Below are 26,085 nucleotides of genomic sequence, written 5' to 3' on the forward strand. Positions count from 1 at the left end.
TCTGTGAAAGAAAGATGGCAGCGCCCGGGCTGCTTCCTGGCATTGGCAGGTTCTTTGAGGTGGCCACAGCGCTGGGGCGTGTAAGCCGACCTTACAGCAAGCCACACGCCTTCACAGAGGTTCGACAGCTGCCAAAAAGCCAACTGACGAAGCTTGTATTCCCATTACAAGATCTCGAACGGTACCTCCTCCCTGACTCCAAGCCCGACTTGCACCTGAAGACCTTCGACCCGCGCCTGGAGGACATCGCCAGGGCAGACTGGTTCTTCACGGCCACTGAGCGGAACCGCATCGAGTACCACAGCTCGGCGGTGCGCCTGGACCACGCCCCGGCCCTCGCCCGCCCGGAGGTGAGGGCGCGCCGGCCGCCGGCGGGGAGCTTTGGGCCGGGTTTCTGCTGTCACCCGTTCTCGTCACAAAATGGGAGAGATTTCCTAACTTTGTGTGGAAGCGTTTAACTGTTTTCCCTGAGTGAGTAAATCTAGTTTCAATTAGTTTGGTTATGAATATGGAAGACTTTGAAAGGTTTAAAAACCCAAACTAAGCGTTCAGTTATCCTTTTAATTTTTTTCTTATTAAAATAGGGGAAGACAAAGTGAAGAAAGTCATGTGTAAAGAAAAAAAAGATACATAGATGGCGATAATGTAGGTTTTTAAAAGCTACTTTAGTGACATCCCCCGATTGTACATTTTGTGCAGGTACCGCAGTTTCATGTTTTGTTCTAAGTCTGATCAAAGAAAGCGCTTCTCTCTTTACGTCGAATAGCAGGTGCTCACTACATAGTGATAGTTTCTTGGAAACCAAGACTTGAAGCAACATAACTACTATAACAAAATCAGTTTTACCGAAGGCTAATTAATACAAGAGTTAAATTCCCGTGGCATATTTCTGGTCCCAAAACATCACCTAACATCTTTATAATATGCAGCTTAAGTGTCTGTTTGTCGCTGATAGCTTATTGGTTGCTTGCGTAACTGTACTAGCCAATGGGGTGAAGTTGCCACGGCATTCAAATAGTCCCGCCTTCTGGCATGCCACCTCACAAATTGAGGTTAAAGATTGGAGCAATTATTATGCTGTTAAGAAATATTAACACCAGAAGGGGTCTTTGCAATGGTACAAGACTAGAAGTTCTCCAATTGAAAAATAATGTCATAATAGCTAAGTCTTTGACTGGCTCCTCTAAAGGTGAAATACATGTCATTCCAAGAATTGATTTGGCTCCATCTCAAACAGGGTTGCCGTTTCAATTGAGACGTAGACAATTTCCTGTAAAACTTGCCTTTGTTATGACCATCAATAAGTCTCAGGGCCAAACGCTTAAGCGTGTTGGCATTTTTTTTTACCTGAGCCTGCATTTGGACACGGTCAACTTTATGTTGCCTGTTCAAGAGTTCGTGAAAGAACGGATGTAAAATTAAAATAATTGATGGTCCTCTGCAAGGCGGGCTTAAAAATGATGGAAAGATCTACACAAATGTTGTGTACAAAGAGATCTTTGACATGTGAATTAACATTTTATTATTTAAATCACCTTTATTTATTGAGCTAGCAGTGGCTATTAAGAAATGTACCGCCAGTGGTTTCCTTCATTGCACTCTACTTTAAGCAATTAAGCAAGTAGAAGGGGGGAAACCCCGTGGGGCACTAAGCAAAAGGGCATCCTCGCCTCCTGCCCTGGGTAATTCAGTTTGAATTAGCAGACACCTTTGCACAAATCATTTTAATTACAATTTATAATATCTAGAACAGCGGTCATTTCGTATGACCGCCGGGCTTTCTAGTCTAAATAAAGACTCAAAACCTTTCTGATATTAAACACTGAAATAAATGTGAACTATACATACATGTAAGAACGACTAATAAAAACATGTAACGTAATTATTTTCTACCTGTTTATTCCAGTTCAGGGTATCAGGGACCGAGCCATTCCGGGCAGCTCAGGGCGCCAGGTGGGAACCAGCGCTGGGCAGGATGTCCTGCAGGACTCACACACACCTGTCAGCGCGGGACAGGGTGTCCTGCTGGACTCACACCTGCCAGCGCGGGACAGGATGTCCTGCTGGACTCACACACACCCGCCAGCGCTGGACAGGATGTCCTGCTGGACTCACACCTGCCAGTGTGGGACAGGATGTCCTGCAGGACTCACACCCGCCAGCGCGGGACAGGATGTCCTGCTGGACTCACACACACCCGTCAGCGCGGGACAGGATGTCCTGCTGGATTCACACACATGCCCGCCAGCACGGGACAGGAAGTCCTGCTGGACTCACACCCACCAGCGCGGGACAGGATGTCCTGCTGGACTCACACACCCACCAGCGTGGGACAGGAAGTCCTGCTGGACTCACACACCCGCCAGTGCGGGACAGGATGTCCTGCTGGACTCACACCCACCAGCGCGGGACAGGATGTCCTGCTGGACTCACACACCCGCCAGCGCGGGACAGGATGTCCTGCTGGATTCACACACATGCCCGCCAGCGCGGGACAGGATGTCCTGCTGGACTCACACACACCCGCCAGCGCGGGACAGGATGTCCTGCTGGACTCACGCACACCCGCCAGCGCGGGACAGGATGTCCTGCTGGACTCACACACCCGCCAGCGTGGGACAGGATGTCCTGCAGGACTCACACCCACCAGTGCGGGACAGGATGTCCTGCTGGACTCACACCCACCAGTGCGGGACAGGATGTCCTGCTGGACTCACACCCACCAGTGCGGGACAGGATGTCCTGCTGGACTCACACACACCCGCCAGCGCGGGACAGGATGTCCTGCTGGACTCACGCACCCGCCAGCGCAGGACAGGATGTCCTGCTGGACTCACGCACCCGCCAGCGCGGGACAGGATGTCCTGCTGGACTCACACACACCCGCCAGCGCGGGACAGGATGTCCTGCAGGACTCACACACACCCGCCAGCGCGGGACAGGATGTCCTGCAGGACTCACACCCACCAGTGCGGGACAGGATGTCCTGCTGGACTCACACCCACCAGTGCGGGACAGGATGTCCTGCTGGACTCACACCCACCAGTGCGGGACAGGATGTCCTGCTGGACTCACACACACCCGCCAGCGCGGGACAGGATGTCCTGCTGGACTCACACACACCCGCCAGCGCGGGACAGGATGTCCTGCAGGACTCACACACACCCGCCAGCGCGGGACAGGATGTCCTGCTGGACTCACACACACCCGCCAGCGCGGGACAGGATGTCCTGCTGGACTCACGCACCCCCGCCAGCGCGGGACAGGATGTCCTGCTGGACTCACACACACCTACCAGCGTGGGACAGGATGTCCTGCTGGACTCACACCCGCCAGCGCCGGACAGGATGTCCTGCAGGACTCACACCCGCACTCACTCAGAGGTGCAGTGTAGACTCGCCGGTTCACCTAATGTGCACAAAATTGGGATGTGGACATACTCAGAGAAACCCACACAAACATGGGGAGAACATGCAAACTCCACACAAACAGTACTCCTGGCCCCGAATTGACTTTTTTTCCCTCATGAGCGATGTTGAGCAAAGGATCTTATTCAAGGACCTGCTGTATTTGTTGTAATTGCACTACCGCCCTGAAAATTTTCTTCTAATGTATTTAGAACTGCTATAATTTAAGAGCATATGTATTAGTGATTTTCAGATAGCGTCGCGTTTTGATTTAAGCTTGAAATGACTGGACTTTTTGTGTAATTCGTTTTATTGTGTAATACAGTTTTATTATCTGTAGGTTATCATTGGATTTAATCTGACTGCATTTTGAATTTATGCAGGATTCAGATCAATTCATTTGGAAGGAACCCGGTTTGCACAATAAATAGCATCCCTGGCCCCTTGCCCACTGAATGCTGCTGGATGATATTGATAATCAAAACTTTTCTTACCAGTTTCCAAAACATGCCCCAGGTGGCGGTACTGTCCTCATTTAGAACCACTGACTGGTATTGTGCCCCCTTTAATACCATGTTAAAAAGCAGAGCAATCTGTATTCATGGTTACTATCAGGAATATTCTGTTGCTTTCTACAGTATAGAGAACTAATGGAGAAAAGCTTAATTGGAAGAGGAGAGAGTTCAAGACAAAGGAATAACTTCTTAATTATAGTGTACTCTGAGAGTTTGTGGGGAAACGTGATTCTCACTTCTAAAAGCTTTGTAAATATAGAATGTTTAATAAATGTTGCAGATATTCTTGAGTAGCATAGTGTAATTAGAAGCACAGGCTCTGGATAATAGGTATCTCAAGTTCAAATTTCAACTCCTTCTCTTTCTAGCTGTATAGTTTTGGGCCAGTTATTTAACCTCTTTCTGCCTCGTTTTATCATCTGTAAAATGAGGATAACAATATTCGCTATCCCAGGGATGTTGTAAAAGGTAAATAAGAAAATATATGTTAAGTGCTTAGCACTACACCTGGCATGTTGACATGATTCAGTAGATAGCAGCTGTTTGTTAGAATTTTGAGGTTTGACTAAGCATAAGCCACTTTTTATGGCTAGGCAAGACTGAATAGTTTGACAGATTTTTACAGCTAATCATATATGTGTGTGTGTGTGTGTGTGTGTGTGTGTAATTGAATACATATACTAATACTCAATTGTGTTTTTCTTTTTAAAAATTGTTATTGAATTTATTGGGGTGACAATGCTTAATAAAATTATACAGGTGTCAGGTGTACAGTTCTATAACACATCATCTGTACACTGTATTGTGTGCTCACCACCCCAAGTCAAGTCCCCCTCCGTCACCATTTATCCCCTTTACCCTCTTCTGTCTACCTCATTTTCCCTCTGGTAATGACCATAGTGTTGTCTGTGTCTATGAAGGTTTTTTTATTTGTTTGTTTTGCTTAATCTTTTCACCTTTTTCACCCAGAACCCCTTCTTTTTTTCTTGTATAAGGTGTGTTTTATAGGCAGAAGCAATGTTGGAAAATCTTCTCTAATAAAGGCTTTATTTTCATTGGCTCCAGAGGTTGAAGTTAGAGTCTCCAAAAAACCGGTATGTTGAAATTTAAAATCTGTGTGAAATATCTATGAATTGACTAAAGTGACTAATAAATGTTGGAAGGTACAAGAAATCATAATTGCCAAGTTCCTAGAAAAGTGACTTCTTTCAAATAGTAGTAATAAAGTAAGACATTTCATTAATGCCTGTGTATTTCTTTGAAGAAAAGGAAATACGTCTGGATTTATTTTAGTAGTCTTCCAGTATCTTGAGGAAGTCTTTCTTGGTCTAAATCTTTTCCACAGTTTTTCTGTTGTCATTCTGTATTTGCTTCTGAGAACGATCATCTAGTTCTACATTGATTTCCGAGGAAACCGTTTCAGAGTGTTTTCTTTCCTCCTGTAATCTCTTATTCCTTGCTAACTGATACATAACACTAGTCAGGCAACCCCCAGCTTACCCTGTGCCATACCATGTGCTTACTGTTCCAGACGGTCTGCTGTAGGAGCTTTCTGTCATTTTCTAGTTTCCTTTACTTCCTTCTCAATGATGCAGCCATCTAGTATCTAAGATACCTTCTCTTCAAAACCTACCCCAGTGCCCCTCACCTTATTATCTGTCTGTCCATGGCAAAACATTACCACCAACCCAGTGCTTGCTGTCCCCTTCCCTTGCATTGCACCTCTTCCGGGAGGCTCACTAGTCCTCTCTTGCTGCCCACTTACTTCATAGAGTGGATTCCCTGGCTCTGTCACTGATGATGATTGTCATTCATTAATCCTCCTGCCCTACCTTACCAGATAGCTCAGCTAAACTCTCACTTCTAGGGAGGCTGGTTCCCTTCCTGCTATCAGAGGACAATGCGAGAAGTGTACTTTTTTTTTTTTTTTTTTTTTTTGTATTTTTCTGAAGCTGGAACCGGGAGAGACAGTCAGACAGACTCCCGCATGTACCCGACCGGGATCCACCCAGCACGCCCACCAGGAGGCGATGCTCTGCCCACCAGGGGTCGATGCTCTGCCCCTCCGGGGCGTCGCTCTGTTGCAACCAGAGCCACTGTAGCGCCTGGGGCAGAGGCCAAGGAGCCATCCCCAGCGCCCAGGCCATCTTTGCTCCAATGGAGCCTCGCTGCGGGAGGGGAAGAGAGAGATAGAGAGAAAGGAGAGGTGGAGGGGTAGAGAAGCAGATGGGTGCTTCTCCTGTGTGCCCTGGCCCGGAATCGAACCCGGGACTTCTGCACGCCAGGCCGACGCTCTACCACTGAGCCAACTGGCCAGGGCCGAGAAATGTATTTTTGACATTCCTAATCTGTCATTCTAACATCATTTTCCTACAGATAGACACTTAGCTGACTGAGAACTGAAGCCCCGTTTATAAAAATCTTTCCTCCGAAAATATTTGTTCTAAGTTCCTAACATTTGGCTTTTTAAGTTGTTTATCTTCATCTTTCCTTTCTGATTAATAAATTTCCATAGACACAAAACCATGAATAAACCACTTACTTGTACATCAATTTTAGTTATACACATATTTTATAGTGTTTCATGCTTTTTAAAAATGGTTGAATGAAAGCACTAAAACTCATCTAATGAAAAAGGCAAGACATGTTGATTTTAGGGAAGCAATAATCTAGGCGTAATAAACTATCAACTTTTGCATCTAGGTTTGATGACTGTATGACTAACAGTAAGCGTTTAACTTACCTGTGCCATAATTCATTTCTCTTTAGAGATACATTACTCAGCAGAGACTATTGACTAGTACAGTCACACCATTTAGAACACATCAACTTTTTCACTGGGAAAGAGCTAATGAAATAAGAAAGACTCCAAAATATTTTGTCTATATATTTATAATATGGAATCTAAAGTTCTTCTTAAGTCACATATATTCCGTTAAAATTAGGAGTTGGAGAGAAGTAGTCATATCATCTAAGCTTTTATCCAGTCACTTCTGTTCCTTTCCTGTGTCATCATCAGCATAGTTGGGATTATATACAGAATACTTGTTATTATGTTAATAATAATAATACAATATTAATACGTATGATTGTTTAGAAAATATTTTGAGTGGTGAAATATATAAAGGATATATTTTAAGGAAGCTTCCATTTTTTCATTTATCAGGGGCACACAAAGAAAATGAATTTTTTCAAGGTTGGAAAATATTTTACATTGGTGGACATGCCAGGTTATGGCTATAGAGCACCTGAAGACTTTGTTGATATGGTAGAGACCTATCTAAAAGAACGCAAGAAGTAAGGAAAAATAAGTTTTTATAATAGTTGTACATTGAACCCAAAAGCATATTTTTATTACTAGAGCATTCTACACATGATGACTACTTCAGTTTTATCAAGTGACTTCTTTTAGAACGTCCATTTTGTTATAATATTCTGCAACACAATATTTTGGGCCAAGGTATTTCCTGCTTGCTTTGCTTTTTTCCTAGGTTAGCTTAATCTTAAATTCAAGTGTTTTCCTAAAATGAGACAATGAATAGTACTTCAGCAGAGTTTACTAACATATTTTTTTTTTTGTATTTTTCTGAAGCTGGAAACGGGGATAGACAGTCAGACAGACTCCCGCATGCACCCGACCGGGATCCACCTGGCACGCCCACCAGGGGGCAACGCTCTGCCCACCAGGGGGCGATGCTCTGCCCCTCCGGGGCATCACTCTGTCGCGACCAGAGCCACTCTAGCGCCTGGGGCAGAGGCCAAAGAGCCATCCCCAGCGCCCGGGCCATCTTTGCTCCAATGGAGCCTCGCTGCGGGAGGGGAAGAGAGAGACAGAGAGGAAGGAGGGGGGGAGAGGTAGAGAAGCAGATGGGCGCTTCTCCTGTGTGCCCTGGCCGGGAATCGAACCCAGGACTTTGCACGCCAGGCCGACGCTCTACCACTGAGCCAACCGGCCAGGGCCCTAACATTTTTTTATACCAAACTCTCAGATGGCTAATTTTGAACATGGAAATTGTTGGTTAAGGTGGTATTTACCAAATTTAAATAAACTTCTATAAATTCGACTCATTCTTAAAGTACTTCTGACATCACATCCTATGTCAATGTTACCATTTTTTTTGTTTCCTTTGGTACTCAAATGGCAGTTGTATGTTTCAAACTTTGCACATATATAGAGTTTATGTTAAACTTTTGAAGTATGAAAAAAAATACCTTGCTTTTTATGGCTTTACATAGAAACTAAGATGAAATATTTTCACAAGAAAATACAAAATATAGTGTGTCTGGTTTGTGTTATCTGTTAGTCTTAATAGTTGAAAATTCAGACATTTTTATGATAACGTAGTTAATTGGGTTCATACCTCTCTCTTCCACTTCAGTTCAAGCTCATAGAAGAAAGGGCTGTATTCAGTGTCAAGTATAGTGTCATGCTCAAGTTCAATACATGCTACTGAAGTAAATTTAGTTAAATATTGGACTGTAAGGTGGACTTACAAGTTTACTGAGAATTCCTTTTGCCTAAAGAAATTTTTCAATTTTGCATTAAAAATTAGTCAAAGGAAAATTTATTAGTATATCGAGAGTCAAAGGGAGAAATGAATGGATTTTAAATTGTCATTAATCTATATTTCTACATTCTAGTTTGATGAGAACATTTTTGTTAGTGGATAGTGTTGTTGGGATTCAAAAAGCAGACAATATTGCCATAGAAATGTGTGAAGAACTTGCATTACCTTATGTGGTAAGTATTTCTTTTGAATTATGGTCGCAGTTAGAAGTACCGGTCGTGTGTGTGTGTGTGTGTGTGTGTGTGTGTGTGTGTGTGTCTTTTTAAAGAATAAGTAGGTCTTCCCTCTTCAAGAGATAAAAGGAGTTCTTTTTGAATAATCTTCTCAATTCTCAGCCATTAATAAGTTCTGTGCTAATTTTATTCTCTTTTCCTTCTCTCAGCTTTTAAGTTTTCAAAATTATATTAAAAGTTTTATAAAGCTGTTTAGTGTTCCTGGGTGCTTTTATTTGAGATTTTTAAAAAACTATAAACATTTGTCTAAAACATGTTAGTAGCTCTTTAACATCAGTTTGGAAGATGATATCAGTATGTAAATAAAACTGCAACTGAAAAATTGCTAAACTAAATTGAAATTTAAGAACCATTACAAGAACAGAGCTGGTTTCAGCACACACGAGTAGGATTTTATTCTGTATTCTTAAAGAAACAAATTTCTTCAGGGAATATTTTACCAGTGTTCTTTCTGTTATTTGCTCTGGAATAGAATACAGATTATTCAGTTGGTATCCACATTTATTTTGGAGTGAGAAACAAAAAGTGATTTTTACAAATAAAATAGCACTCTTAAAGTTCCTTTCTAAGGAATAGTGAAGAATCCATTGACTATAATTTGATTTTTTAAAAAGTCAGAAAACCACTAAAATGTAACAGTTGAATTTGATGTTAATCAAACTATGTTACTAGTCAGCAACGTTTCTGTATTCTTTTTTTTTCCTTTTTTTTTTTTCTTTTTTTTTCCTTTTTTTTTTTTTCTTTTTTTCTGAAGCTAGAAACGGGGAGGCAGTCAGACAGACTCCCGCATGCACCCCACCGGGATCCACCCGGCACGCCCACCAGGGGGGGATGCTCTGCCCATCCGGGGCGTCGCCATGTTGCAACCAGAGCCACTCTAGCGCCTGAGGCAGAGGCCATGGAGCCATCCTCAGCGCCCGGGCCATCTTTGCTCCAATGGAGCCTTGGCTGCGGAAGGGGAAGAGAGAGACAGAGAGGAAGGAGAGGGGGAGGGCTGGAGAAGCAGATGGGCGCTTCTCCTGTGTGCCCTGGCCGGGAATCAAACCCGGGACTTCCGCACACCAGGCCGACACTCTACCACTGAGCCAACTGGCCAGGGCCCGTTTCTGTATTCTTATAGTTAAGGAGTTCTTGGGGTTTGCAAAGCCCTGTGAAGCATTAGTGATAACCTACAATAATGAGAAGCCAAAGGATTGATAAACATAGACTACATACTAAAAATGCCTAAAAAATGCTAATGTTTTTTTTAATGATAGTATTCCTGATTTGTTATCATAGGTACCAGTTGTGAAATCATATATTTTCTTCAGTTTTTACTTTAAAGAACAATTACTTTCTTTTTTGAAGAAGAGTTTGAAATAGAGTAATTATATTTCATTTTATTTTATTTTATTTCAATTTTTGAGAGAGAAAGAGAAAAAAAAAGGAACATGGAGCTGCGCCTGTATGTGCCCTGATCATACAATTGAACTAGCTCAGGATGACATTCCAGCCAACTGTGCTGTCCGACCAGGGCTTAATTTTTTTTTTTCTTTTTCTTTTTTTTTTTTTTTAAGACAGAGAGAAGGAAAAGGAGGCAGGGGGTGGGGTAGGGTGGGGGAGAAGCATTCATTTGTTGTTCCATTTAATTGTACATTCATTGGTTGCTTCCCGTGTGTGCTCTGACTGGGTATCGAACCAGGAACCTTGTCATTTCGGGCCGATGATGCTCTTAACTAACTGAGCTAACTCTCCAGGATATATTTCCTTTTAAATATCAGCATTTGCCTTTATGAGGAAAGACTCCCATTTGGCAGGATTCACAGGTCATTAAAAGCTACACACTTTTTGTTTCTCCTCTGCCATTTATACTTTCTATAACTGAAAAGTATAAATGATGAGTCAGGAAATTTAATTTTATAGAAATTCCTCAAGAAAATCTGATAGATCAAAGTTTTACTTCTTAATTGATTTTATAATGAGCCATGCCTTGACCTTCCTCAAGTATGTAATTGTCTTTGAATAAGTAAATTATTCAAAGTAATTATTTACTAGTAAGCCTAGTAAATTTTAGGCTTATTTAGACTATAACTGTATATAACTTGGAATAATCGATACAACCTACAAATAGCTTGTTTTCTTATTTTTCCTTTACATTATTATATGTAAAATAGAACTATTTTGTAGGTCAAAAATGACTATAAGTTGGCAATTTTATATGAATCAACTTAATAATACTCACTTCTGTACCTTCAACCACGAGATTTATAGTGATCAAATGAAACATTTGGTTTATGGTAGTTGCAAATGTAGCTGGCTCCAGGGTGCTTTTCACTGGTTTTGTATGTAAGGTAGTATAGTCCTATGTAGTTAAAGCACCATTAAACAGCAGACACATAGCGTATGCTTTACATTGCATACATTAACTCATTTAAACTTCACAATAATTCTTTTTAGTACACACTGCTTTTTTTTTTTATAGATGAGGAAACAAGTACAGAGATTATAAAACTTGCATGGGTCACCTAATTATTGAAAATTTGTAGCTAAAATGTGTAAAACTGTATATTAAAAAATACTTTATTTCTAATGCTTTAATATTTGTTTTCTTGCAGATGGTATTAACGAAAATTGACAAATCTTCCAAGGGACATCTTTTAAAACAAGTGCTTCAGATCCAGAAATTTGTTGACACTAAAACACAAGGATGTTTTCCTCAGTTGTTTCCTGTAAGGTAAGAGTTGAATTGTTTTTAGTTTATATACTAACAACCTTTAGTATTTTATCAGTGTTTCCTAGACTCCTCGGCCTTTCGGCTAAAATCAAGCGCAAATTGGTGTTTCCTAAATTGAAGTATCACATAAAATTAGGGAAGTTTGGAAGACTATGCACTTGGCCATGATTTATTGGCACAACCCATATCTTTGCTCTCTTTCCTTCTCAGCCTAGCTCAACCCTATACCACAAAAGAAGTGAAAACTTTAGTTTTTAGAATCAGCTAAACAACAACCACAATAAAGATACTACCATCCTTTTCTCATTTCCAAAGAAACATGACTTACCTTTATGGTAGAAAACTCTTTCAGGCTATGAAGGGTAGAAAGGACCATATATAAAGAAGAAATGTTTCATATAAGTTGGAATTAAGCATTGGTAGCAGATGGAATGGTTATTTCCTCAGCTGGCAATTTTTGAGATATTAGATATGGTTTAGCAATAAAACATGAGTTAGGACTTTCATTGTATTCCTTGAACACAGTAATTAACCTGAACTGTTGTAGAGAGACAGTGCCACTCCCTGTAATTTTATTAGTCTTAATTTTTTGTGAAAGGCACTGTGGGGTTGCTATGAGAAAATACTGAAACTAAGTAGCAGTTATATATGAAACTGTCCTCTAAGCCAGTGGTCCCCAACCCCCGGGCCACGGACCGGTACCGGTCTGTGGGCCATTTGGTACCAGTCCACAGAGAAAGAATAAATAACTTACATTATTTCCGTTTTATTTATATTTAAGTCTGAATGATGTTTTATTTTTAAAAAATGACCAGATTCCCTCTGTTACATATGTCTAAGACTCACTCTCAACGCTTGTCTCGGTCACGTGATACATTTATCCATCCCACCCTAAAGGCTGGTCTGTGAAAATATTTTCTGACATTAAACCAGTCTGTGGCCCAAAAAAGGTTGGGGACCACTGCTCTAAGCAATCATTCTTCTTCCTACAAATGCAAATCACATTTAAATTGTAATTATGGGCCTGACCTGTGGGGGCGCAGCGGGTAAAGTGTTGACATGCAGTGCTAAAGTAGTCGGTTCAGTTCTCTGGCCTTGCCTGATCAAGGCACCCACAGGAAGCAACTAATACATGTAAATGCTTCCCACTTCTCCCCACTCTTTCTCACTCTCCCTCTCTTCCTCTCTTTCTCTCTCTTTTTTCCAAAAATCAATAAATAAAATCTATTTGTAAAAAATTATAATTATGAACAAACCTGTCAAAATCCATCTTCATTCACTCTTACAAAATGCTCTTCTTCCCTTTCTTATCTTTGAGTGTTTATCCTGTTCATTTGTCTGTGTCCTATATATACAGTGAAACTCCTGGGGGCAGGAATGAAATCCTAATTCTTCTTAGAACCCTGAGCATTGTCATAGAAAAATAGCTGTTTCTTTTAACTATTTAATAATAAGAAAGTGAGACTTCATCTAAAAAGGCAACACAAACCTAAGATGGGTAATTTTGCTTTCATAGCACTTATTTTTTAAAATACTAAGTTTTAGTTGACTAGAAGCTGAGTTTGAATCAACAGTATAACGGAGCTAGGGAATAACTGACAGTTTTTTCTTGAGCTACATTAATAGAATTACAGTATCTAAAACAAGGGAGTGATCGAGCAGTAGTCCCACACTGCTCCAAGCTCTATGCTGCCAGGCTAATCCAGCCAGATGGTAGCCCGACATTAAGAACTAGAGCTCTGAAAACTGATGGTCTTGGGCACGTTATGTCACAAGATCATTCAAAATATTTAATTGCTCCCCAAAATAAACATTCCTATTTCATGATTACAAGTCAGAGAAATAAAGTGAGTTTAGAGAGGTGTTGGCTCTAATGAAAAAAGAGCATGAGCTTTAGAGACAGGCCATGGCTTTGCATGATTTCTCTACTTCTTAACTATAGATTTTAAAGCAACCTATTTTATTTTATTAGTCTTTTATGACTAGTAAAAATGTGATTGTTAGAAGGATTAAAGTAAAAATGTATTGTGACTGATGTACTCTAATTATAAAAATATATATATATTAGTTTCCTTCCTTGCCAAAGGTCAGTCAGTCAGTCAGTAAATAGCAGGGTCAGGCCAGCAACCCAGAATATCAGATTCTTAATACTTTTCAGAGGCATTCCCTCCCTCTTTAGATATGCAAGCATTCTCTGCTGTGTGACCCCGGAATGACTGCTGCCATGTACTACTCACCATAGGTAATCAAGCCACTATAGAAGCCACACAGCACTTGAAGTCCAAGCCTGCTGACTTTGAAGAACGTCATTGTTCACTATACCACAGTGACACGTGCAGGAAATTGGCAGGCTGTCCTCTGTAGTTCTCAAACCCCAGTTCAGAAAGTAGAGTTGTATATAAGCCTTGCATTTACTACCATGATCAACTCTGCAGATGGATCTGGCCTATTCACAGAATAATTATTACAAAATAAATCAGATTTTAGTTCTTTCCCTTCCTGTATGATCTTGATAGAAGGTGGAAATGTAAGTAGACATCCAGAGAGTTTGGCCATTAAGCCTATAGGCAAAACTTAAGTGGTAACCATCGTGTCTGAACTCTGCCCCAGCTGAGTGGGGAAGTGTAAGTGGTGAAAGGCTCCTAAAGATTGATGCTGGAATCAATCTCTCATTAATGGTATGAAAGAAATACGTAAGTAGGCACAGTGTAATTGCTTCTGAGGTTTTCTGTGTAGTAAAATCCCAAGCAAATGAGAACTGATTGTAATGACAAAGAAAATCATGAGTTGACAGAAATGTCACAAATGAGTTCAAGGTGTCATAATTAGCTACCTTGTATTTATCTCTCCTGTAAACTGTATTTATCTCTCCTGTAAACTGCTACCTTGTACTTATCTCTCCTGTAAACTGTATAACTTTGTTTATAACCCAAGAATAATTATGGGCTATTCTCAAGCAAGCAGGTTTTGTCAAAAAGTCCAAAATGCTGTACTTTTATCAGGAAGGGAATTAGCAATGCAGGAGAAAAGAGTTGACCTGTTTTATATATAGGTATACACCATACCAGTATCCATAAAAGTCACAGTATTTCCATAAAAGTCCATATATCTTGAGGAAGCATGTGGTCACTTCAGTGCTGACAAATGGATGAATGGATATGGATGGATATAGTGAGACAGATAAATAACTGATACAATAATGGTGATGATTTTTTTTAAATCATGAAAAGAGGTCTAAATGATCAGGGTGATTGCATCTTGTCATAAAAACAGCAAACTAAAAGATCAAACCTTTTAGTATTGGAAATAAAAAGCAAAATAGAAGATGTTCTGCCTGACCTGTGGTGGTGCAGTGGATAGAGCATTGACCTGGAACACTGAAGTCACCAGTTCGAAACCCTGGGCTAACCTGATTGGGGCACATATGGGAGTTGATGCTTCCTGCTCCTCCCCCTTCTCTCTCTCTCTCCCTCCCTCCCTCCCTCCCTCCTCTTTAAAATGAATAAATAAAAATCTAAAAAAAATTTTTAAATAAAAATATAAAACAAGATATTCCAATGACATTTTTCACAGAAATAGAATAATTTTAAAATTTACACAGAACCACAAAAGACCCTGAATAGCCAAAGAAATCTTAAGAAAGAATAAAGTTGGAGCCATCATGCTTCCTAATTTCAAACTATATTACAAAGCTCTAGTAATCAAAACAGTATGCTATTGGCACAAAAACACACAAAATTCAGTAGAATAGAATAAGGAGTCTAGAAATAAGCCCATGCATATGGTCAGTTGATTTACAACAAAGGAGCCAGAAATATACAATGGAGAAAGGACAGTCTCTTCAATACCTGGTGTTGGGAAAACTGCACAGCCACATGCAAAAGAATGAAATTAAACTACTATACACAAAAATTAATTCAAAATAGACTAAGGACTTGAGTGTAATACCTGAAACCATAAAGTCCTAGAGGAAAACATAGTCACTAAGCTCCTTGACAACGGCCTTGGTGATGATTCCTTTGGAAAAATAAGTAGGACTACATCAGACTAAAAAGCTGCACGACAAAGGAACTCAACAAAATGAAAAGGCTTTCTACTACATGGGAGGAAGTATTTACAAATCATTTATCCGATAAAGGATTAATACCCAAAATATACAAACGACTTATACAACTCAGTAGCAAACAACTATATGATTAAAAAATGGGCAGAGGATCCGAATAGACATTTTTCCAGAGAAGACATACAAATGGTTAACAGATACGTGAAAAGATGCTGAACATCATTCATCATCAGGGAATGCAAATCAAAACCACAATGCGAAGGCGCCTCCTGCTTGTCAGGGTATTATCAAAAAAGACAAGAAACAAGTGTTGGCAAGGATGTGGAGAAAAAGGAACCTTGGGGGGTTAGTGGGAATGTAAATTAGTACTGCCATTATGGAAAAGTGTGAAAATTCCTCAAAAAATTAAAAGTAGAACTACCATTTGATCCAGCATTTCCATTTCTGATACTTATCTAGTGAAAATAACATATTTGAAAAGATATCCCCATGTTTACCACAGCGTTTTTTTTCAATAACTAGGACATGGAAGCAACCTAAATGTCCATAAAAGAAAAGGTGGTTGAATACACAATGGAATACTATTTGGCCATAAAAAAAGAATGAAATCTTGTCCATTTACAAAAATGCAAATTGGACCTTGACGGCATTATGCTAAGTGAAATAAATGAAAGACAAACGCTGTATGATGTCATTTATATGTGTAATTTAAACAACAAAATACCAACCTCATAGATGCAGTGAAGAGTTTGGTGTTTGCCCGAGGTGGGGGTGGGTGATGGGAGAAATGGGGAAAGGGGGTCAAAAGGTACAAACTTCTAGCTGTAAAATAAGTCCTGGATGTAATACATCATGGTGACTGTAGTTAATATTGTATTGCATATTTGAAAGTTACTAAGAGTAGATCTTAAAAGTCCTCATCACAAGAAAAAAAATTGTAATCATCTATAGTAACCTGTTAACTAGACTTATTGTGATCATTTTGCAGTATATACAAATATTGAATCATTATGTTGTACATTTGAAACTAATACAATGTTGTCAATTATACTCCATGAAAAAACAAAAACAACTTTTAGTCTGACAAATAAACAAAATAATAGGTGGTGGAAGCTTTAGAATCATGAAGGAAATAAGTCAGACAGTGTCGACCACAAGATTTTGAATACCACAGGAAGCTGGGGGAGAGAGGAAAGGTAAGAGAAATTAAGATGTCTGTTTCACACATGGGTCTCGGAGTTTATAAACAGTTTATTCAAGTTAGATGAGTTCAGATCTATTACTGCCTCTGAAGTAAGGAAGAAAATGATTTTTCTTTTCTTTTCACAGTGCTGTGACCTATTCTGGAATCCATCTGTTGAGATGCTTTATAGCAAATATAACAGGCAATCTTAAGACTGATGGTGTCTAGTTGAGCTGAAGACTCAACATTTTTATGCCAGCTGGAGTTAAACCTAGCATTTCGACATTGTTTTAAATGTTTTGTATCTAGAATTTGCAGAGGATGTTGGGATCAGTTCAGCTTTAAAAATCTACATCTTTCAAAGCAAGAATGAATTTGTGCCTGGGGAAAAAAGGTTTGTAAATGATTGAATTATACCATTCGTTACAACAGACACTAGCAGTTTTTCCTATTTTAACAAACTGACAAGAGCAGCATACAGAAGTCCATAAGGGTGAAACCTATTTACTACTGTGTAGATAAGGATTTGCCATATTATTTGTTGGGCTTTATCTTTTAAAGAAATATCTATTATATATATATAAAAGTATTAAAATGGAGTAAAAAAGGAATTACTTTTCTGTTAAGCACTGATAGGTAGGTTGAAGATAAATGCTCATATGTATGCCTATAATTTATCTTTTTCTGAGTCCCTATATTTTGCGAGGCAGAAAGAGGGACAAATAGGGACAGACAGGAAAGGAGAGAGATAAGAAGCATCAATTCTTCATTGTGGCATCTTAGTTGTTCAGTGATTGCTTTCTCACATGTGCCTTGACCAAGAGGCTACAGCAGACTGAGTGACCCCTTGCTCAAGCCAGCGCGACCTTGAGTTCAATACTAATATAAACAAGACAGCACTACCATTAGAAGCTGCAAACCAACCATGGTGTTCAGAAGCAGACTTACCTATAACAGAGCAAATAGGCCCAAGTGGCCTTTTGGGTGCTTGCTTGCTACTCCCCACCTCCGTTTCCCATTTATCTTAAGGCACAGAGTAGATTTTTACAGACCTAATTATGCAGGTCTTAATTCCCTGGTAGGTCATAAAAGTACTGTTCTTCATGGACCTACCAGTTTCAGTAAGGGAAGGAATTATTACATCTACTTTTCAAGGGCAAGATGTGCTAGATTTTTTTTTTTCATCTTAACATGACATTTAGTCAATTTAGACTATTTAATAGTCAAACACTTGATTAAATGACACAAAGCTGCTCTAAATGTTTATTGAACTGAAATAAACTGCTATACAGTGTAGCACTAAATCAGCTCCTTTGAGTCCAAAGGTGCTTTCAGATCTTCCAGCTCTGGAGAGTTGCACTTAAACAGCTGAACACTGGACTGGTTTGCTAATCACTTAGCAGTCTCACACATGAGCATCTAAACTCCCATTAAAGCAAAAATGTCATCAATGTCATCTGTCTCCTTAATGATTCCTGATGTATTATGTTTGTTTATTTGCATCATGATCCATGGATCAGTTTTGTTTTCATTGCTTCCCGTAGGATTTTCATGGTTTTCTTTCTCCTTAGTTTGTATGACAGGCTTTGTAACCCTGTTACTCAGGAGTTGCTTGCTGTTAGGGTAGAGCTGAGTTCTAAGGACCGCACAGTGTGCGAGTCTCCGTTGACTAGTATCTGTAGAGCTCTGCGTCCCTTTAAGGGACTGCTGAGTTTCCTTTAAAAGAACTGACTGCCACTTGCTCTGTGGTTTTCTCTGTCTCAGTAAAAATGCACTCTGTGATCGTCTTAGTCTCAGGTGACGTTTTGAAGTTTTGCTGTCTGAGCCACGAAGAAGGCAGTTGCACAGAGATGCTTTTATACACTCTAGTTTCCTGGGCAAGCTGTAAAGGAGAGAGAGAAAGGGAAAATCTGATATTGTTAAAATGCAGAGAAAACATTCTAAAAAACTACTTTTAACATCTCTTTGCCAACTTCCAACAAAAAATATACATTTTATCTAAGTCCCATGGCTGTGTACTTCCCAGAATCATGAAGAACGATAAGGAAATAGGAGCTTCAACCCAAAGCTGTGCTCTCAGAGCACAGCCCCCTCGTTCACGTTGTAGGCAAAGGGGAACCCATTATGTTTCACAGGTAAAGTAACTCCCAAAACTGCTTAGCAAGGTACCTAAACAGTGCTTTTCCCCAATTACTAATTTCTTTATAATGTAATTAATAGGAGTAGAACTGAGGAAAGGATATATCTCAAATAGAAACAAAATACCTGTGAGGGTGCATTAGCCCATTTCTAGATAAACAACTTAGTGTAGCAGGAAACGAATAAGGAAAAAGGAATAAAAATGAAGGGGTTTATATAATAATGAGAGGACAGGGCTTCTGTCACAGACGAATTGACAGACTTGAGCTATGTAATTTGTGATTGAGATATCATCAAGTTTGGGAATTCAGAACTCAGATAGCTGGTTACTTTAGGTGTTCTGCTTCTGAACAGGGTGCACTGCTACAAAGCATGTCGGTACCCGACGCCTCCCTGCTTGTGAGTCAGACTCCAGAAGGATTAGGATGGGTCTGCACTTCCTACCTCAACACCCTCCCTCTTCCTTTTTAAACAAGTATAGACCTTTGTGGAAGCCCACTGTAATAGTAATTCATGATCCAAACTACCTTCTTGTCTTAATATAAGCGGTGATTTAAGTGGGGAGAGGGTAAATATATTTCCCTACTGAAATGGAAAGAGAGAGAATGAAAACAGGAGAATCAGGATCTCAACTTCTGGGTCTCCAACACCCTGAACAAAATCCTTTACAGTATTTCCTCATCTATATAATGGGAATAGTACTGCCCACCCCACAGTGACTGTGGGCACTAAGTAGATTTAAACTGTACCATTACTGAAACTGAAACAGGACAGGATGAAGGAGCACTATATTTTTGTGAAGTACAAAATAATGGTTTAACCAAATAAACCCCAGGGTGTTTATCCTTCTCATTAACTTTTAATGATTAACAACTCGGCCTCATTTACCCCGACATTAAACCCAGTCTTGAACAGAACAATTCCCTCCATCTCAGGCTGAGTTTCCACCCTGAGAAAAATCCTTTTTCGAAGGCTAACAGGCCTTTTGGGGATCCCAATGTAAAACCCTTCTAACAATTTATTCCTTAGGAATACTTACTTTCTCCCCTAGATCTTAATCAAAACTTCTTACAAAACCCTCACTATCAAATTTACTAAAATGGGAGTATCTTTTCCATACCTTTTAAAAGAAATTTTAACAAATTTTAGACAAAGTGATTCATCCATGGGAACCATTATCAAGTCCTGAATATATATATATGTATGTCTATAACTATGATAAGAAATTAGGTCATGATATGCCAAGATTGCAGGTTCAATCCCCAGTCAGGGCATATATAAAAATCAGTTAATAAATGCATAAGTAAGTGGAACAAATAGGTCAATGTTTCTCTCTCTCCCTTCTTCACTTTCTAAAAATCAATAAATGAAAATAAAAGTTATGGTGGATACAGAATATTTCTTGAAGGATACATTCAGAATGGCTGCCTCTGTGAAGGGGGACTAAGGATCTTTACAGCCATTTGTGACTGATAATGTTATCATGGACATCTGTTGTTTTTCAATTAAAAAGAAAACCCTGAAGTGTCTAATTTCATGTATTATTTCAAGCGATAATGACTGACTCACAATCAAAGATGGCCATCCTTAAGCAGTTCTGTGAATGTAAGAAATCACAAGAAGGGAAGAAATCAGTTCATAGAGAGTCCAGCCCCTCTGAACAAGCATTACCCGGCCCTGACCTCGGAGTCTGGCGTGTGCCCTTGTAGAAGGCAGGCACCTTCTTCTTCAGCTCTCACACTCTTCCTGCTGCACTGAAGCTGTGGGCACACTGCCGTCTTTCCTACTAATGCTAGAGCTCTGAGGATTAAGTCTGCCTTACACACTATTGTATTCCCAGACACTTCTAATGCTTCTGAATAAACAGATGGAACGGTAAAGAGTATAAATGAATTAATCCAATTAACCAAGTTTACTTTACTCCTCCTTGTGATATAATTTTGCCTAACAAAAGCAGCAAACTGAATTCCACTTCGAGTAGATACCACTTTTAGCCTTCCTCAGGCTACTGGACATCCCATTTTAAAGAAAGCTAACTTGAATATATGGTAGATACTTTTGCCATATATTTCTGTAATATGCTACCTACCTATAACCTTGAGCTTCCACATGTTTAAGACGGTTACTTTTAAGGAGTTTGTTGCCCAGAAAGGAAGCCTGAGCCTTGAGTTTTTGGCTCTTGCACCACAGAATTGCCTTTTGGATTCCTTCAGAAAGTTGCGTGAAAGTCTTAGCCTCTTGGAATCTTTGCACAAATCTTTTGGCACAGGACGTTCCTATCACTTTCTGAGAAGAATGTTTGGTTGCCTTTAGTTGGGATTGAGGATGTTTAAACTCAAAACTGGCCTCCTGAAACATGGAAAGGTGAGAGAAATAAACAGTTTGTTACTGAACTGTAAATATATGACAACAGAGAAAAATTGACTCACAGACTATCAAAATTTTAAAATCTATCTTAAAAAAAAACTTTTTAAAACTCACTGTACTTTCCTTTTGTCCTAAAAAAGACTTTAATTGCTTCTAACAAGATTCTTTCCCTCTCTGTGCTATAATAGATCCCATCTATAGCTGAATTTAGTTATACATGGGAAATGATGTAAATATTCTAACATGTCTCTTTTACCTGCCTATAAGAATAAAACTCCACATGATTAAATGTTGGTCAAATCCTATCTGGTGGGGGGAGAAAACACTGAAGAGCTATTTTCTCTATACTTCTGGACTACCACAACTTGTTTTTCACTTATTTCTGTACCCTGGAAACATAGGAAGACAGATAACTGCTGAACATCTATTAAAAATGCTTACTGAGTAGCATTTCCAATTCCAACTCAACCATCTTTTGTTGTGGTACCTCTGTCTCTTCAATCCATCTTTCCATAGCAAGTCAATTCTGAATTTTCCCAACTTTTACTGTTTATGAAAATATGCTACCTAATAGGTCTTCTTCCATCCTTCACTCAAAGCTTACCTTCCAAATTTCTTACCCTCAAGAATGTAAAAAAAATAGTAGAAAATATAAAATAGAGACCTATCAGTGCCCTGTGTTAGTGATCAGGTAAAGAAGTCTTACCTAAAAGCAAACTAAGCGCATTAGTGCTAATTGCTAAAAATGGGGTAGTAATAGTCATGAATAAGATGCTGACCAACCAACTTCAAAACCTAGGAATAGGTACACGGATGACAGAAGTTTCAAAGGTCACACAGAGCCCCAGTTCTTAAAGGAGCTGACAAAACTATTTTGGGGAGTAGTGTCAATTGTTAAGAACAAAGACTATATAAAACCAAGCTGCCTGCATTGAAATCCCAGCTCCACCCTGTATCTACTGTGTAGCCTGAGCAAGTTTCTGCCCTTTCTGTGCCTCAGTGTTCTCACATGAAATAGGTAAACAGTAACAACAGCACCTATCTCACCGTCTGTGTGAGGCTTAGGAGTTAAAATGTTTCTGGTAAAGAGTAAATGCAGTATTATAAGTATATATTATTATTATTATTCCCCCTTGCTCTGGAACTCATGAATTACACATAATGTAAATGCAGGCTGGAAGCCTTATAAATGTTCGGGAAAGTACTGACTTATTAGAAATGACTAAGAATTATTAAATAGAATGGAAGAAATAACCAATGAAGCAAACCAGAAAAAAAAAATTTTGAGAAGACAAAGGGTAACAGAAGTCAAATAGTTACCAGATGAAAGAGGGTGACACTGACATCGATTGTTAGGTCCAAAACAAGCAGAATTTACAGACACGAAGAGGAATCATGTTCAAGACTGAACCCTGACAGGAAGAAACAGAAGCCTCATGACAAAGGATGAGGATGATGATAATGACGCTGAAAGTAGATAATAACATCCAACACTGGTTAAGTGTCTACCATTCTGCTGACTATGCTAACGCTTTACATGCATTGAGAATACCGCAACCCCATGAGGTGCATACTGTTAGAAAACAGAGACAGGGGCGGGTCAAGAAACTTACATACTCACACAGCTAGCACAAACCAAAGCCAGGACCCAAAGCACTTCCATCTGTCTGCAAACTTAAACTTAAGCTACAGTGTAATCCACACCTACAATGGATCCTAAGGTCACTTTAAAATTTGAGCAAAACTCTTAACAATATGTTTCTTAAGGTATTCTATTAACTATCAATAGTTGCACTCAAATCCTTTGGAGTACCTCCACTCAGAAGCACAGACCGAGACTGAGATGGTACTAAGCTCAGACCTAGGGACTGAAAACAGAAGATCCTATCTCTGTTCTTGGTGAGTGGCATCTACTCTATACATTAGCAGAAATCGTAAGCTATATTAAAATAAGTCAAACCTGAATAGCTCTGTATTTCAGCTGTTTGCAGAAAGCCCTCACATCCAATTCTGATGACTTTTCTGTGGAGATGGAAAGATCAAATACAAAAACTTAGGCATACTATTTTCAAATCAAATTCTTAAGAGCATGATGACATTTCTTCCCAAATTACTACAAAAAAGGGTAAAGGAAGCAAGAATGATGAAACAATAGAAACAACTTTAAATGCTCAAGCTTATATTACCATACCTCTCTAAAGATAATCAATGTGAGTTAAAATTAAAAGGTATGGGATTTCTTTCTGCACAATCTATGATTATATTGTATTTTCAACATTTTTTTTAGTATGTGCTATATCAAAGCATTACCTGTGAAGGTTTTCTTATTCTTTATTGGCTGTCCAAGATCCACATCATTTTGTATATTGATCTTCATTTGTTTAGCTTTTTTGGAAATTCTAAGTGAAGTTTCTTCATTGCACTTCAGTGACTGCTCTTTTGTTAAGAACAGTTTATTTAACAATTTAGTTACTCCTTTGGCTGCAGAAGCTGTAGGCATTTTTTTCTTAAAGACCTCAAAATATGGCTCTCCTAAAAATTCAACAATATCAGAAGGAAAGGTAAAATCTCTGAAGTAAGGCAATGGTTGAATCCTAGAGATCTCTTGAAGCAATTCAAACAGTGGCTCATATAAAGAAATCAGCCTTTTAAAAACACCTTTATAGAGAACCCTAGAAAAAGAAATAGGAGCTTATGAATTAACCAGTAATTATAATTTGCAGATGATATGATAACCACAATAATTCAAAGCTGAAAATAAATGCTTATCAATCTGCCACTACAGATAAAAAACACTATAGCACGTATTTGCAAATAGCCAGATCAGGCTAGCCTTAACAGAAAAACCCAAATATAAAAATGTTTCTTAAAACTAAATGAAGTATGAGACAGAAAGCTGTCTCAAAGAATGTGCATTGAAGTCATAATTTTTCTCTAGGTCAGGGGTCGGGAACCTTTTTGGCTGAGAGAGTCATGAACACCACATATTGTAAAATGTAATTCCATGAGAGCCATACAATGACCCGTGTACATTACGTATTATCCAATAAAAATTTGGTGTTGTTCCGGAGGACAGCTGTGATTGGCTCCAGCCACCTGCAACCATGAACATGAGCAGTAGGAAATGAATGGATTGTAATACATGAGAATGTCTTATATTTTTAATGTTATTTTTTTATTAAAGATTTGTCTACAAGCCAGATGCAGCCATCAAAAGAGCCACATCTGGCTCACGAGCCATAGGTTCCCAACCCTTGTTCTAGGTGGTGAGATTTTAGGTAGACTTAAGGTTCTTTGTTTTCTACTTTTTAAAATTTCTTAAAATAAGCACGTATTATTGTTATAATAGTTATTTTCATTGTAAACTAACATAATTAGTAATTTTAACATTGTTACCTCTAAGAATTAGCAGAATAAAAAACAACATTGGAAATATTTAAGATGTCCAGGTTTAGACATCCAAACAAGGTTTTTTTTTGGGGGGGGGGGTTGTATTTTTCTGAAGCTGGAAATGGGGAGAGACAGTCAGACAGACTCCCGCATGCGCCCGACAGGGATCCACCTGGCATGCCCACCAGGGGGCGATGCTCTGCCCCTCCGGGGCGTCCCTCTGTTGCGACCAGAGCCACTGTAGCGCCTGAGGCAGAGGCCAAGGAGCCATCCCCAGTGCCCGGGCCATCTCTGCTCCGATGGAGCCTCGCTGCGGGAGGGGAAGAGAGAGACAGAGAGGAAGGAGAGGGGGAGGGGTGGGGTGGAGAAGCAGATGGGCGCCTCTCCTGGTTGGGAATCGAACCCGGGACTTCTACACGCCAGGCTGACGCTCTGGCCCTGAGCCAACCGGCCAGGGCCAAACAAGGTTTTTAATCTCTTCAAAGACAATTTTTGTTTGTTTTTAGTTTTAATTCAGATTAGAGATAACCATCTCAGTTGTCTAAAATGGCGCAACACAGGTCTCTACAAATGTGGGCCGATTCCCAGTCCCATTATCCATCAAATAAGTTTCAAAATATATACTGAGATATACAAGAGGTCTCTGGTTTGCAGCTACTACTAGTGTTCTTTACCCACACCTTAAAAACCAGGGGGGTTTCTTTCCAGTCGCCATGCATTTGAGCCCTAGAGCAGGAGCTGACTCTTCGTTACAATTCGTGTTTGCAAGACACAGAAATGGCTCTAGTTAATTAAGCAGTAAAGGTGTTTAGTAAAAAGGAACAAAAAAGTGGTGTTCCGTGGTGTTCCAGGTGGAAAAGAAGAGTCTGGAGCACATAAGGAAGGTCATTGCCATTAACAGTTAGAAACATAGAGGCAAAAAGAGTCAAGTGATACAACCTTCCCAGGAATACCTTCATTTTAAATGGGCTAGTAGTTGCTGTATGATTACAGCAGCCATTTTTTACTATTCCAGATATTGATCCTAGGAATCCAGTTTTGAATTGTTTGGTGTTGAGGTGATCTCCTGGCTTCAGATTTAAAGCCTAATCTTTTGACATACCTCAACAGTTAGCCTCCAAATCCACCCCACATAAACTCAGATCTAATGAAACAACTCCTGCAACATAAGCAACACATGGGAAAACAAATATGAAAACCAGTGAGAAACCCGAGCTGAGTTAAGAGATGAAAAAGGAATGAAGGATGTCGAAGGTGTGTACATACATACCATAATCTGCTCACCAGCCCAACGATAACAAGGTTTAAAATAATGAATTCTTGCAAACCTAAGTGTTTCACAGTCAAGCTAGAGAATTAAGTTAAAGTCGGAAAACAAAACCAAAATAATTTGGATTTTCTAAGTTACATTTATGAAAGAACTAGACTGGAAATAGAATTTTCTTGAGGAATTAAAGCCTTAAAACCTGCTCTATGTACAGCATTTGGAAACCTAAAAATAAATATT

General features: G+C 39.5%; 2 protein-coding genes across 2 annotated transcripts in view; one reads left to right on the forward strand and one right to left on the reverse strand.

The window, feature by feature from the left end:
- On the forward strand, positions 1–18,138 carry GTPBP8 (GTP binding protein 8 (putative)). The gene is made up of 6 exons (XM_066241006.1): positions 1–350; positions 4,918–5,016; positions 7,089–7,219; positions 8,564–8,663; positions 11,318–11,436; positions 16,829–18,138. Exons 1-6 carry the CDS (start codon positions 15–17, stop codon positions 16,908–16,910), a joined length of 867 nt encoding a protein of 288 aa, XP_066097103.1. The 5' UTR covers positions 1–14; the 3' UTR covers positions 16,911–18,138.
- Positions 17,934–26,085, reverse strand: part of NEPRO (nucleolus and neural progenitor protein) — a 13,355-nt gene continuing 5,203 nt past the window's right edge. Inside the window, exons 5-9 of the mRNA XM_066241005.1 lie at positions 25,849–25,926; positions 23,499–23,860; positions 23,149–23,210; positions 20,911–21,170; positions 17,934–18,564 (exon numbers count right to left, since the gene is read on the reverse strand). Coding sequence (XP_066097102.1) covers positions 18,102–18,564; positions 20,911–21,170; positions 23,149–23,210; positions 23,499–23,860; positions 25,849–25,926 — 1,225 coding nt within the window. The 3' untranslated portion in view covers positions 17,934–18,101. The remainder of the gene's footprint in view (positions 18,565–20,910; positions 21,171–23,148; positions 23,211–23,498; positions 23,861–25,848; positions 25,927–26,085) is intronic.

This window comes from Saccopteryx bilineata, chromosome 8, assembly GCF_036850765.1.
Source record: "Saccopteryx bilineata isolate mSacBil1 chromosome 8, mSacBil1_pri_phased_curated, whole genome shotgun sequence".
Classification (NCBI taxonomy): Eukaryota; Metazoa; Chordata; class Mammalia; order Chiroptera; family Emballonuridae; genus Saccopteryx; species Saccopteryx bilineata.

Bases quoted from the DNA above. Each gene is read 5' to 3' on its own strand.
- GTPBP8 (XM_066241006.1), top strand. From the start codon at position 15: ATGGCAGCGCCCGGGCTGCTTCCTGGCATTGGCAGGTTCTTTGAGGTG. The intron at 7,220-8,563 runs GTAAGGAAAAAT...TCTACATTCTAG, and splicing joins TATCTAAAAGAACGCAAGAA to TTTGATGAGAACATTTTTGT. The intron at 11,437-16,828 runs GTAAGAGTTGAA...TTCTTTTCACAG, and splicing joins CCTCAGTTGTTTCCTGTAAG to TGCTGTGACCTATTCTGGAA.